Genomic DNA, 15057 nt, shown 5'->3' with positions numbered 1-15057 from the left:
CAGATAGGGACCAAAACATCCAAATGAAGTATTAGAAGGAATGATGTTGCCCACTTTGCATCTCATGAGGATCTCTCCTTGAACAATACAGCTGCTCCTCCAGTATGGGAGGAATCTGGAAACACCATGTGCTCTGTGTGCAGTAGGAGAGAATCGTTCCCTTTCAGCTTCTGGGGGATTATGTTTGTGCCCTGTGAATTGTATCAAATATTCCCTATCTGCAGTATCTAGGAATCTAGGCTACTAAAGAATGGTAACTGCTTTACCTGTAAACATTGTTGTTGAAAGGGTTGTAACTTCCAAGAGCAATCAATGAGCCAAGACCCAGACCATAGGAGAAAAAGATCTGGGTGGCAGCATCCAGCCATACCTAGTCATAAAGGACAAAGACAGGTCCACATGGCTATGATTAGTAGTTTATATATAGTTACAAACAGGTGATAATAAATAATGAATGTGCAATGACAATATGAGCAATACTACTACAAATGGCCCAGAAATCAGTACAAGGGTTTCTGCTAGTGCAACATGCCTGGTGGAACAGGCTCTGGTGGGACAGGAGAAACCCCAGAACACCACATGGGGGGGAGAGCAGAGGGGGTTTTAATGTGGCATGCAGAAACACTTGCTGCAACAGAATGATCAGAAGAGTGCATCACTTGAACTCCTCCCCATAGGATTATTAGGTTACCAGGCCTGAATGCTTACCTCAGAGTCGGAGAGCTTCTCAAATTTAGGAGTTACATAGAATAAAATGCCTTCTCTTGCTCCAGGTAATGTTACTCCACGGAAGAACAAGATAATCAACATGACGTATGGATACGTGGCAGAGAAGTACACTACCTGAAACAAAGAATGGGGTGCGTAGCGTTAGAAGCAATGAGTTTAACACTGAGGTTTAAGAAATACAGGGGAAATAAACGTGGTGATGCTGTACACATCTGAATCTAAGACTAGGGATGGGAAGTTCAGGCCTAGGGACCAAGTGCCGTCCTTCAGACTTTCATGCTAGGCCCTCCCAACTCTTCCTAGGCCACACTCCCATCCCAGCCACTCCTCTTGTAAGCCCTGCTTTGCACCCTCCTTGAGTGTTTTTGCCTGGCTGCAATACTTACTGCTTGCCTGGATGGAGGACAGAGGAGGTGTGCAACAGTGTGTGTAGAAACTAGCTTACTGAGAGGAGGTAAAATTCATATTAGTTGCTCTGCCTACTTTTGCCTCTGGTCTCACCCATCATTAGCATGTGGCCACCCCCCAAAAAGGTTACTAAGAAGGAAATGTGGCCCTCGAACTGAAAAAGTTTCCACTGCCCCCCATCTGAGACAGATGCAACAGTACTCTGCTCTTTCTTATTGCATGTTAAGCACAGGGCTACACAATCCCCTCCTTGCTAGACATGCCCATGCTTGGTTCTCTTGTATGGATTGCCACCCTCCACCTTTTATAGTTAAGTCTGCTCTTACTCACTTTTACCGCCACAGCAGTACCAATTTATCTACTTGCACTGGCGTGCTTTCGAACTGCTAGGTTGGCGGGAAGGTAAACAGTGTTTCCGTGTGCTCTGGCTTACGTCACAGTGTTTCGTTGTGCCAGAAGCATTTTAGTCATGCTGGCCACATGACCCAGAAAGCTGTCTGTGGACAAATGCTGGCTCCCTTGGCCTGAAAGCGACATGAGCACCGCAACCCTATAGTCACTTTTGACTGGGCTTAACCGTCCAGGGGTCCTTTACCTTTAACTACTATTCACTTTAAAAAACTTAAAAATTCAATTTGTACAGTAATGGAATATATATATACATGCTTGAAATACAATTTACAGCAGAAAACAATAATTTTGTGGTGCCTTTAAAGCTTGCATGTTTTATCCAAGTTTATGAAAGTTGGTGCCATAATAAAATTTGTTAATATTAATGGTGTTGGAAGAGTCTTTATGTTTCTTGCTGCAACAGACTAGCATCACTATCCCTCTAGTAATTTACAGGGGTATCCAAAGAGTTTTAAAAAGGGCATTAACATTCATATCTCATGGAAGGATGTATCAGCAAGTCTATTTTGAATTCTATGCTGACTCTGATTACAATGCACAGGCTTTTAGAACATATTCTTACCTTTCCTGTCCAGCCTACCCCCTTCCAGATGCAGAAATACACTAAAATCCAGGCAATTGCTAGAGTAATTGCTAGTGGCCAACGGATCTGGCCTGGTTTTTCCAATCCATCTGTCATTTGGTGCATGTTACGTCTAAAATCAAAGAGGAGATGTATAAATTTCTTGAACTTAGCTGACCTTATACATCTAGTAAGAAATTAACTGAACATATTCATTGGGATGAGGAAAAGATTTTTCTCAACTTACTCCCAGAATTCCAAAACAGCACTTGTCATGTTGGTGGTATTTGCTATACTATAATTTGAGAAACAGTGGTCTGTGTTCCAGGGATTGTTACAGTGTCTCCATGGAAGATTCTAATTAAAAAGGCAAGGATAAAGGATGGGGAGAGAAGAATAAAAACATCAGTGTTTTTAAAGTCATCTTAAGAGCTAACAGCTAGTATATCACGCTTGCTTAGAAATGATAGCCAATGTTAAAACTAAGCTGGTTCCAATTTTTCAGGGCATTAAGCTTCCACAGGGTTCATGCCTGTCAAGAATTATATTCTGTTGTAACTTTTGTCTCTTAAATGTTCTTGACTTACATTATTATATGCATACTTTTGAAGACACACAGTACATTATTGGACATGAAGAGTGGCACTAATCTAATCTTTTTCCAGCATTTCTGATTTACTCTTTACAATTAGGAAGAACTAAACATGCTTTCTTTTTCTTTTTTAACTTGAGTTGAGTGTTTCTTTTCCTACTAGCCTTTTCTCTCAGACCCATTTTGTACCTTATTCTGGTGGAGGCTGCCAAAAAGAGTTTGGGCCTTGCTCTACCACTTTATGGGTCTGTTAGGAATGTGTTGGTTGTGAATTCCTAGGCAAGCGCATCCTGAAACAATCAGATTGCAGGTCTCTGTAGGAATTCTGCACCACAACAAATCTGTGTGAGGTTGATTGAGGCCTGACTTTAACACACTTTATAACAGCAGGTGCTAGCCTGCTAGCCACCTGGAGCCTCTGGAAAGCACAACTCACACCACTTGCATTGAAGATGGGGGTCAGAAAAGCCCTTTGGGCTGACAGGATGTGATTATGTGTCATCCATTCCAGGGACTTCATATGAAAAATGTATGGCTGCCCCTATGAACCCATGGAGGAAGCCATCAATCATGTGCTGTCAATCCCAGGGACAGCTCTGGCCAAATTTTCAATGGGTATGACAGCAGCTATGCTTTCTAGCTGCTGCAGACAGCAAAAAGAAAGAGGGAGAAAATGTGTTAAAGCCAGCACTTGAGGCACTTTTAATTGTTAAAATATTAAATCTGTGCAGGGGGAAATGCACACAGATACTGGATAGAATACATGTATTGGTGAACACATGCAAAAGACAAATTAACCAGAACAAGACCGACACATCCATTCCTGCTGCCCATGCAACTAGGCTATGGCTGTACTGGACTTATGCAGCTGTTTTAAAACATGGGTTGTGTGAAATCTAAATGGAACCCCAGCCAGCCATCTGGCTGCTGCATTTTTGGACCAATTGAAGTTTCCAAGCCATCTTCAAAGGCAGTCGCATATAGAGTTCCTTGTAATAATCCAGTTTGAAAATTACCAGAACCTGGAATACTATATCCAAATCATCTCTGTCCAAAAGGAGCTGCAGCTTGTGTTCCAGCCAGAGCTGGAAAAAGGGACTCCTAGCCTCTTAGGCCAGTTGAGCCTCCACTGACAAGCAGAATCCAGAAGAACCCTTAAACTGTGGACCTGCTCCTTCCATGGAAGTGCAACCCATCCAGAACAGGCTGTCCTTCCCAGCTCCTGGATGTGAGAACTCAGGATGCATAACAGCTCTGAATTTTCTGAATTCAGCTTCAATTTATTGGCTCACATCCAGCCCGTCACTGTCTCCAAGCACAGGTTTAACATCTCAACTGTCTCTCCTGATTCAGTTTGAACAAAGAGATAGTGCTGGGTGTCATCTACAAATTAAGGACACTTCACTCCAAATCTCCTGATGACAACTCCCAGAGACTTCATGTAGACATTAAATAACGTGGGAGACAAGATGGGACCCTGTGGGAAACCACAGAAAACTTCCATGACACCAAATAGTAGCCTCTCATAATGACTTTCTGGAAATGGTCCTGGAGGTAGGAGTGGAACCACTGAAGTACAGTGCCCCCAACCTCCCTGAGATGCTCCAGAGTGATATTGTGGCCAACAGTATCAAAAGCTGCTAAAAGATTGAGAATTAGCAGGGTCACATACCCTCTATCTTTCTCTCCAAAAATGTGATCAACTAGGGCAATCGAGGCAGTTATAGTGCCACGGTCAGGCCTGAGGCCAGACTGGAATGGATCCAAGGAATTGGTTTCCTCCTAGCATCCCTGAAGTTGGACCACCACTACCTTCTCAAGCATATCAAGGGTATGGTCCCGGGGTGCAGGGAGGTCTTCTTAAGGAGGGAACCAACCAATGCCTCTTTCAGTAAAGCATTAATCACTCCCTAGGCCCACCTAATTAACCTTCTATGGCTCACTCTAAGAAGATAAGATGTGCAAGAGTCAAGGGGGCAGGTGGTCGGCTACACTTCTTCAAGAAGCTTGTCCAGATTAAGCAAAAAAACACACAACACCATTCACCACTTGAAAAAACTCTTTTGGGTGGCTACTTGCAGATGTGATGGTAGTGGAGAAGTAAGCTTTCTTTGCCACCATCATTCGGTAGGCAGGGTGGTGTAGTTGGTTGTACATGAACATGCCCTAAAGTTTTGAAATAGTTGTATTCCACCTCAAGGTTGATGTGAGAGACAATAAAGAAATAGTTAAAAATAAATATATGGACCTGTGGAATAGAGGAAGGCCATTGCTATATGAACTTCTGGCTGCCTCTGGAAATTAAAATTATATATTACGCCAGTATGTTGCCAACATTATAATACCTGTTGGAATAATAGAATCTCAAAATGCTATGGGTGGAACTTTTAGTGGTCAAGGAAGCAGCATGACTTCCTAGCAATGCTATTAGGTCCTAATCTATGTCCATACACAACTGTTCTCCAGTTTTCAAGTTCACCCAATTTAAATCATTTCCCCATGCAACAGAAAGGAGAAGCTGAAATGATTTGTCCATTAGGTAGACTATTCAGCAAGTAAAGTAACCTGTGAAGAAGTTGGTGGGGGATTGATGAGATGAGTGAGCAGGGGGGCAAAACTCCCCTATGTTATCATTATTATTATTTTAAAGTAGGTCAGCTGAGCTGTAATGAGGGTTTTCTAAACATGAGAAGAAAGATCACTTACTGTGGTGAAAGAGTTGTATAAGTAATATATGGCCCAGGAAATAATCACAATGTAGTAAATATTAAGCCAGAAGGACAGCACAGCAGCAGCTAATCCCACACCTATAGGGAGAAAAGCATATCAGAGCATTTTAGGATTCATATTCTTAGCAGTAGAGTTTCAGAATATAACAATAATAAGTACATTTGGAGGGATGTAAACCTAAATAAGATAAAATTGCTATGTGTAGTGGTTACGTGAACTGCAGTTTGAGGTACCAGTCTTCTTAATGAGGGTTGAAGAGCAGCACAAAAAAACCTACACTTTCAGTTTATGTTTCTACAAAGTCAGATAACCCTTTTGCTATGGTCAGGGAGCAACCACATGAAGGGGGAAGAGATATCACAAGAAATGTCACTATGTGCACTACAAGTAAGCAAATTAGGGTTGTTGGGCAAAGGAAAGTGAGTGCATCTTTAGAAAGCAGTGTTCTGTTGCCAAATGAAATAAGGGTTCTGAATGTTTAGCCAGCCTACAGCTGGAAAACAATATACTGAGAAATTGAGACTGAGGATAATACATTGCAACACTTGCCATAGTCAAGAGATGTGTATGGAAAGAAAAATAGGATAAAGGTTGGAGATGCCTGGGATTAAATTGCAGAACTACCTGGTTATTCGGTCTATTTTTCTCATATAGACAGAGTTTACACTGGCTTGTTGTAAAAGTGCAATTTCAGAGTTATGTAAACATCATTTTATTATTTCTTTTGCAATAAATATGTATTGGTTTGGTGCATCTTTTAATATACTTAAATAACTTTGAATTCTTAGTCTAGAAAAAGTGGGCCAGTATTAAATTGATCAAAGAATGACCTGAATGTTAACACCTACTATGGTATTAATAGCAATGTGTTTAACTCAACACTGTACCTTTGAACATTGGAGCAAGCTTCCAAACTCCAAGACCTCCTATGGATGTGTATTGCCCAAGCGAACATTCCAAAAGAAACAGAGGAACTCCAGCAAAAATTAAAGTAAGGAAATATGGAATCAGGAATGCTCCTGAAAGGATACAAAAAATGAGCAATTATACTGAAAACCAACATATGTATCATTAAGCAAGAATTCAACATTCATTTTTCCTTTAAATGAAGCAGAAAGCAAATGAACACTATTTTGCTCTAGATCTCTGATACTATTGCCCTAATCGTATGCATGGTTAGGGATATGCTTTGCTGTTTTGCAGTGTGAGCTGAGTCACATGTTACAAAGAATATTTGCAGATGAGTTTCTGCCTCATTGTTTTTGATAGGAACAGACAGTCTTTACCAGCAGTTAATACCACCAGGAGGGTCTTGCTTTGTGTCGCAGCAAGAAGGAGCTACTCTCGCTACTGAGCACCCTGACATAACCTTGACCTGGCTGCTGAACCTGGCTTTTTGGTGCCATACTTAGTCTGGAAGAGACTGCTTTCCTGTTAAAGGCAAAAGCAGATGTTCTCATAGTACACAAGGCATATCCTTTTTCTAAAACCTAGCTGCTTTGGCTGCCGCCAAATATAATAGTATATCGTGGTAGCACTCTGAATGGGATGAGGCAAAGAATAAGCAGAGCAGTCTCTGTGAGCCTCTTTGCTCTCCTCCAAATGGATAATAGGAAAAGTGTTCTGCTGCCCTCCAAACCAACCATATGGGAACTCAAAATACATAGTCATCTTTCACTGAAGTGATCACTTATCATGGCCAAGGAATCCAGTGTGCAAGTAGTAAAATCTGTTTAGCATGCCCTTCCAAAAAGCATTATCATGCAGTTTGAAAGACCTGTGTTAAGAACTTCAGCCTGCTCTCCCTTCTCTACTGCTGGTCTTGTAAGATTAACAGGAAGTAGTGGATTCTGATCAAAAATATTTAGCACTTAATTACATAAACTGAAGTCAGTACCTCCTCCATTTTTCCCACAAAGGTATGGAAACCGCCAAACATTTCCTAAGCCAATCGCATAGCCAACACAGGACATAAGAAAGTCAAATTTCCCCTTCCAGGTGTCTCTGTCTGGAATATCTCCTTTTTTCTTCTGCACCTTGACCACCAGTGTCTTAGGCTTGTCATTGGTGATTGAGGCATCACTGAGTTCTGTGGAGATTTGTCCGTCAGCTACTTTTGTTCCATTTGTTGCCATGTCTCTAGGTTTAGATGGAGAGGCTCTCGCAGCTGGACGAGAAATGTCAGCACCAGTCCACGTGGACAGCAGCTTTGCGGCTGTTGACTACCCAACCAAAGCTTGATGGGGTTGTTAAAATATCAGTGGAGGTGATGCTTGAGTGTGTTAAAATCCAAACAGGTATCTTGTAATAGGTGTCCGTATTGATCTGCAAAACAAGACCAGGAGACTTTTTAAATTGGGCCTTACACAGAAACGATCACAGTTAAATTCAAATCCTTTCAGTAACTTGAATGTATTTTCAGATTGTGCCCTTGATCACAACCAGCCATGAAAGTGTACTTTTTATCTAAATATAGGAGTCCTTCTTGGAATGAGTGGGAGTTTAACTCATGACATTTGTCAACACCCAACAATTCACAAAACAAATGATGCACGGATAAATGCACAACACTATGTTCTTCAAAATTACACTCAGTTTTTTTAAAAAAGTTATTAAGAAAAAACACATGAGGAAGTAGCCATCATAAAATGAAGACGAAAGGCCTTTGTGGGTGAGGGGCTCCCAGGTTCAGGAAATAGACCAGTTGCCTGTTCTTAATGGTGTTGCTCCCTTCCCGAAGGAGAATGTACATAGCTTGGGAGGTAGACGTTTCCTCAGTGGTCAGAAATGCTTCCTTCCAGCATTGGCTGGTAATCCAGCTATGGCTGTTTCTGGGCAGGGAGAGTTTGGCCATAGTGTTGCAGGCCTTAGTAACCTTTAGATGGGACTACTGTTGTGTGCTCTACATGGACCTACCCTTGAGGTTGGTTCAGAAATTACAGATGGTGCTGAATGCTGCACCCTGGAATAGCTCTGCATTAGCATATTACTGGAAACTGCAATGGCTAAGATCAAGGTATTGTTATTTGTGTTTAAAGGAACAGGGTACCTGAAAGACTGCCTTATACACCAGCCAGATCACTGTGATCATCTAGAGAAGCCACACATTCCTTTATCTTATACTTGATTTCAAGGGTTTCAGCGTGGCACTGATCTTATTGAGATGGACACCTACAATTCTGATGTTTTGTCATCTGTTGAAAACATTTTAATTTCTCAAATGTTTTAGATAATTAATTCTGTTTATTGTTAGTCATTTGGTTCTAGTTAAGATTTTATCAATGGTGGCTGTACTTTTTTAGTGCCCACCACCACCATCACAATAGCTTTCTTATGAATTAGGTAGTTTAACCATATAAACAACAACAAAAATCAAATACTTGATAAATCAAATAAATAAACAATAAAACCTTTAATCTTTTCTCAAAGGTTGGATTTTAAAGGGTTAGCAAATCATTACACTTTATGGACTGTTTAAGGCATTTAAACATAGGAAGCTGTTTTATACTGAGTCAGAACTTTGACCGATCAGTATTATCTACTATGAATGACAGTGGCTCAATAGGATTTAAATCGAGTCTTTCTTGGGCCTACCTGAAGATGCCAAGGTCTGAGCCTGGGATCCTTTGCATGCAGAGCCTGTGCTTTGCCACTGAACTATGACTGTTCTCCTTGTGGGGTTGTGGGAACCGCTCCCTAGAAAGCTGCTCCCATACCGCTAGGACACCATTCAGGTATGTCTCAAGTATCTGAATGCAGGGTGCAATTATTTTGCTCTGTGAATTGGTCATAATGCTATTCTTTTTTTTTTTTAATGAATATTTATTGGCGTTTTCAATAGCAACACAAAAACAAAAAATAAACAAAAAATGACAAAAATACAAAAGTACAAAACTTAAAAACAATTAAAAACACATAAAATTTCAATTGCTTATTTTCTTTTAACTTGCTTCTCAGACCTCCTCACACCTCCCCTTCTTGTATTCCAATTCAATTATTGGCTCAGCAAATCCTTTTCTTATTTCTCAACTTTAACTTGATAATTTATTTTAACACGTTATTATTTTATTTTTTCTCTTTCATCCATTTCCTCAATTTATTTTTACAAACCTTATTTTCATTTAATTTAGATCGTTTTAAAGACCAGTCTTAGCTTATCCAAACTTAAACATCAATACTTATACATCAATACTCATTCTTAAACATTTTTCCTAAAGTCGACCAAAATTCCCTTCCACGACTTTCCCAATTTTCAAACAGATAACAAAACAGAATAAAAACAAAGCAAGTTATAATTATATACCCTTTGGATTCCCAGACTCCACCCACCCCCTTCCCAGTTCCAGTCCCCAAGAAGTGTCCATCAGTCTCAATATACTATTAGCCTGGAGATCTCACGTCCGAGGCTCTTAAATCTCTCTCAGTTCCTCTCTGCCGGCCTCTTTGATAGTCCTCAATGTTGAACCCCAAATCTCGGAGATGCTCCGGCCCAACAGGATCCATGTTTCTTCCAGCCAGACCTCCATACTTAAAAGTAAATCCTATGGGGTATTCCAACTCTTGCTTCATACTCCTTTCCAGTCCAAATGTCCCCAAAGCTCCAACTTCCTGGTCATAATGCTATTCTTACTTGAACAACATAAGAAACAAAGGGAAACCTTTTTAGGATTCAGGTCTAACTTTGAACCTTAACTTGCATGTTCCCTTGATCGCTGCTGGATTTCTTTGAAGAAAAACAAACAGGCAATATGCATGCCAACAAGTATACTTTATGGTTACGATAATACAATATTGTTTAATGGCATTAATAATTGCTTTTGTAGTACACATTTCAGGTAAATGAACCAAGACAAGGCAGAGAGAACCATCATAATCAGAAGCTGAAATGATCACAAATGTTGTGATCATTTCAGCTAGCGGTTTATAATGATCACATTATTTTTATGATACCTTTGTCACACTGTGTACTAATGGAATCACAGAATCGTTGAGTTGGAAGGGAGCCCAAGGGTCATCTAGTCCAACCTCATACAATGCAGGAATCTCAACTAAAGCATCCCTGGCAGATGGCCATCTAATGTCTGCTTAGAAACCTCCATCAAAGGAGAGTCCTCCCAAGGTATTTCACTTTGTTGCCCTTTCAGATAACTCCCATGCAAAAAAACCCAAACCACCAAATATTTATATTTTACAATGGACTGCACAGTAGCTGCCTATGCTTATAGCAATGAAACTAAAACTTTTTTAAATAGAACACGGACGCATAGGCTAGTATCCAACTAAGCTCTCCTCAAAGTAGACCTGTTGGACTTAATAGACTTAAGTTAGTTCTGTCCATTAATTTCAACGGGTCTACTCTGAGTGGACCAGCATTGGATGTAACCCATGCATTTCAACTTTCATTATTTGAAAGAGCTAGAAGATAAAATGAAAATTTAGTATTAAGCATACAATGAATGCAAGCTTTGGTTTAAAAAAATAGCTCAGTGAATGCCTAATGGACAATTGTTGCACTGTCAGTATGACTGATGAGGAACCCATCAGTGATAAATTATAATCCAAATATATTAGCTTTTCAATTACAGCCTTCTGGCCATTATTTCCAATCAAAATGTCAGTAATCAGAACTCTTTTCTATAAATTCTTAGCTAAACTGTTCTCCCCTTTATTCTACAGTTGCATCTCAGAGAAGCAGCATTGTATTTAGACCAATCTTTCTGAATCTGCTGGGTAAAGTACAATTTTAGCGTGCCTGCACTTTGTCCACCATTGCATTCAGTCACTGGCATCCAGCATTTTTAGAAATGTGTGTACCTCCATTTGAAGTACAAGTCCCTCTGATTGTTGTGATTATATTACACAATCAAATCCATTTTATACACAGAATCTGGTAGAGTAAGACTTTGTAAAGAGAAGTCATGCATTTTACTGGGACCAGCTCAAATTTTATGAGATTTTCATGGGTCTCTGTAGTCCTCAGTGTGTTGGGCTTCCTTTGCTCATCATAATCCACACTAGATTAAATTTTCACTTTACTGTGGTGAACTTCCGTTTTATTTTATTGCCTTGTAAAAATTGATATTTCTTGCCTTTATTCCATTTGATCACACAGCAGACAAAAAAAGAAAATGGAAGGATGAACCAATTAAGATGAAAATGAAAAGATGAGCTGATGAAATGGAAGAATTTCTTTCTTTTTTCCTTCCAAAGAGCATCACTTGCCTTGCAGTCATCTGGGTTTGTAAACATTGCTGATTCACAAGTTCAAGTAGGAATCAGTTCTTTGGGAACTGTTATATTTCTCTACGTATGCTGATGAAGTAAAGGACATGGGAAGATAACCTTCCTTAACTTTTTTTATTGTAATTGTAAATGTGAAAAAAGAGGGGTTGTTGGAAAGGGGTTATAGTACTCAGATTCCACATGAGCACCAACATTTGCTAATAGCATTACCCTATTCTCAGGGGCAATGACACATTATTTGCATTCCCAAATTCACCCTAAGGGCCTTTCTTTCAAATTTGAGTTCAGAATATTCTGTCCTGCCCCCAATTCATTTTTTTTAAACCTAACCATCTAATTCAAAAAGGAGTGTAGATTTGTGTGTGCAGAATATTGAGACACCTGTAAAAAATACCCACAATGAATGTGAGTTTCTTTGTCTGGGAGAAAGATTAATGGCATCACTGAATAATAGAAATGTGCCTGAAATAGCCAGTGCACAAATTTCTAGCACCACCTACTGATGAAAATTAGAAGCACAAATGAGGTGTTTCTTTTTTCTTTTTATAGTACATTGTTATCAAGATTTCCAGTTTTGTTTTCCAGTTTAAAATAAGTGCAATATAAGTGCAATAAGTGCAATATTTGCTCAGCTCTCCCAAATCACAATTTTTTAGTATGCAAAATCATATTTTTAATTGGTTAGGTATGAGAATTATGTGAAAACCTTGGCATAACTTTGTCCAACTCCTTTGCATAATGCTCTAGTTCCAGAATGGCACTATTACCAAAATCTTTAACCAAACCAAGATGTTATTTATTGGGGCTTCCACCACAGTTCCTGTGAGTAGCACTTTGTATTCAGGATTTAGACAAAAACAGTGAAATTTTTGATAGAGTTGCTGAAACACACAACACAAGCTTTTTCAACAACTAAAAAGAACTAAAACAGGACATTTAGTATTGACTCAGCCCTGTATACAATGTTAAAATAATGCTGGGCTTGAAAAATAAGCACCAGAAAGCTCTGAAAAGGAGGAATGAATGGCATACAATCCTGTGAAGGTTAGGATAAACTTTAATAAATAAATTATGTCATCACATTCATGTATTTAAGAGGCAGGCACAGCCAAATAATAAATTAGCATTTACGAACTTAGCTCTGAAAAAAAAAAAAAAATCTAATACACCCTTCTACTGCTTTATGCTGCTCTTCTAAACTGTACTATTTTCATTTTTATTTATTTATTTTATTATTTGAGGCACCCTGGAAACACATGTAGTAATATATGTGTTAATGTTGTTGTTGTTGTTTAGTCATTTAGTCGTGTCCGACCCTTCGCGACCCCATGGACCAGAGCACACCAGGCACTCCTGTTTTCCACTGCCTCCCGCAGTTTGGTCAAACTCATGCTGGTAGCTTCGAGAACACTGTCCAACCATCTCGTCCTGTCATCCCCTTCTCCTTGTGCCCTCCATCTTTCCCAACATCAGGGTCTTTTCCAGGGAGTCTTCTCTTCTCATGAGGTGGCCAAAGTATTGGAGCCTCAGCTTCATGATCTGTCCTTCCAGTGAGCACCCAGGGCTGATTTCCTTAAGATTGGAGAGGTTTGATCTTCTTGCAGTCCATGGGACTCTCAAGAGCCTCCTCCAGCACCATAATTCAAAAGCATAAATTCTTTGGCAAAACTATAGCTTTAACTATACGGACCTTTGTCGGCAAGGTGATGTCTCTGCTTTTTAAGATGCTGTCTCCTATATGGGCCTTTGTTGGCACGATATGTGTTAATAATCATTTATAAATAATAACAAGCAACCCAGTGTGCAGGAAGTGAAATAACTTGAAACTACATTGGCCCCAAAATTGAGAAATTCACTGCTGCCAAAACTTAAAACAACCCTGTCTATAATGATATGATGAAATGTCAGGGTAAGATGGAAAATGTAACTAAAATAGTAGTTTACTGTTGACCAGTATAAGCAAAGATGTTACTATACAACAGAGTCAGCTTTCATGCACTTCCTCAGCTGCATGGAAATTGCTTCCCTGTTGTGTTGATTACAGAAGACCAGTTGTTTCATCTTCTGTGGTCTCCCCTCAGATCCAACAGCCTTCAAACACATAATTTTGGACACAGAACAGTGTCATACAGAGATGGTGTTGAATATACTCATTACGTTGCTAGGACTTTCTATGGAAACATTAGATGCAGTGAGAGACAGACTTAGGTCATACATTAGATGAACATGCTTGGGAAAAGACTTGTACCACTGAAACAAACATGTCCACACGTCAGGGTCCATGCTCTTAAAACAATGCAGTGGTAGTTCAGAAACCTAGTACAGCTTTGTTATATGGAAGCAGGCATTTCTCAAGAAATTGAAGAAATTGCAGGAGTAAGAGAACTCATGTATATATTCGGTGGGAGTGCTTGACTGTTAACACAAGAAATGCTGACCAGAAATGCTGACAATCTTAAGTGAATTAATTTACCCCTCAGTTGCTTCTTAGAACTGTGTTTGAAGGTAACAATTCGGAAGTGAAATTTAAGGAACTACTAAAATTTCTGATAACTTCAGCACATCTACCCATTGCACAGAAGTGGAAGATACTCAAAACACTGGCTTCTTAAATGGTATTATTTGGTTATGGAGTTCCATTGAAAGTTGAAATCTTTTATTAGTCAAGTCAAACAGAAAAGCTTGTGGCCACCTTAAGCACTCAAGATGCTAGGAACTGATTAAAAAGAACTACAAATGATTCTATTTCAGACTTTAGTGACAGCCATGAGAATCTTTTTTTTTTAATATGTTAGGTTGGAAATGAGGAAGATCCTAAATTAGAAAAATGTACATGGTCCTTACCTTTGCATGTCTTGAGAACCATGAAAAACTAGGCCTTTAGTTCCTGAGGCTACATGAACGCTTTGTCTCAGACTGCCCTGATTCTCTCCAGCTCCTAGCAGAAATAAACCCCAGGCTTCACTGTCATGTCTCTCTACAGCAATTCAATTACTGCTTCCACTCCCGTTGGCTGCTTTACTGCTACACGAGTGACTCTTTCTATTAGCTGCAGCTGGGCTAGCTGGTGCCTAAAGGCACGGTCGGGAAGGAGCAATGGCAAAGACTTTGCATAAAGACGGAGAGTCAAAGCCTGTATGTTTGCTTCATATTAAGGTCATCTTCGCATCCGCAGAGGAATACTATTGTCAATATTAGATTAATATTGTCTTGTCTTTTTAAATGGGAACTGCTAGTCCAGTCTCTCAAATATATGGAGGAAACACTTCGTAAGTTAGGGATACAGCAGATGTCAAGGCAATAAGCAACTATTTTACTTTTAAAAGACAACTGAAGGCAGCCCTCTTTGTTTTTAATATTCAGTTGGAAGCCACCCAGAGTG

General features: G+C 39.7%; 1 protein-coding gene across 2 annotated transcripts in view; it reads right to left on the bottom strand.

Moving 5' to 3' along the window:
• Positions 1–15057, bottom strand: part of SLC6A1 (solute carrier family 6 member 1) — a 79485-nt gene that overhangs the window by 18359 nt on the left and 46069 nt on the right. For both annotated transcript variants that reach the window (XM_081848227.1, XM_081848228.1), the window contains exons 2-8: positions 7330–7757; positions 6320–6451; positions 5409–5509; positions 2358–2467; positions 2111–2243; positions 709–843; positions 267–370 (exon numbers count right to left, since the gene is read on the bottom strand). In XM_081848227.1, coding sequence (XP_081704353.1) covers positions 267–370; positions 709–843; positions 2111–2243; positions 2358–2467; positions 5409–5509; positions 6320–6451; positions 7330–7567 — 953 coding nt within the window. In that variant the 5' untranslated portion in view covers positions 7568–7757. The remainder of the gene's footprint in view (positions 1–266; positions 371–708; positions 844–2110; positions 2244–2357; positions 2468–5408; positions 5510–6319; positions 6452–7329; positions 7758–15057) is intronic.

Source organism: Podarcis erhardii, assembly GCF_964252035.2.
Source record: "Podarcis erhardii genome assembly, chromosome: 2".
In the NCBI taxonomy this organism is placed as follows: domain Eukaryota; kingdom Metazoa; phylum Chordata; class Lepidosauria; order Squamata; family Lacertidae; genus Podarcis; species Podarcis erhardii.
This window is presented reverse-complemented; position numbering and strand designations above follow the sequence as displayed.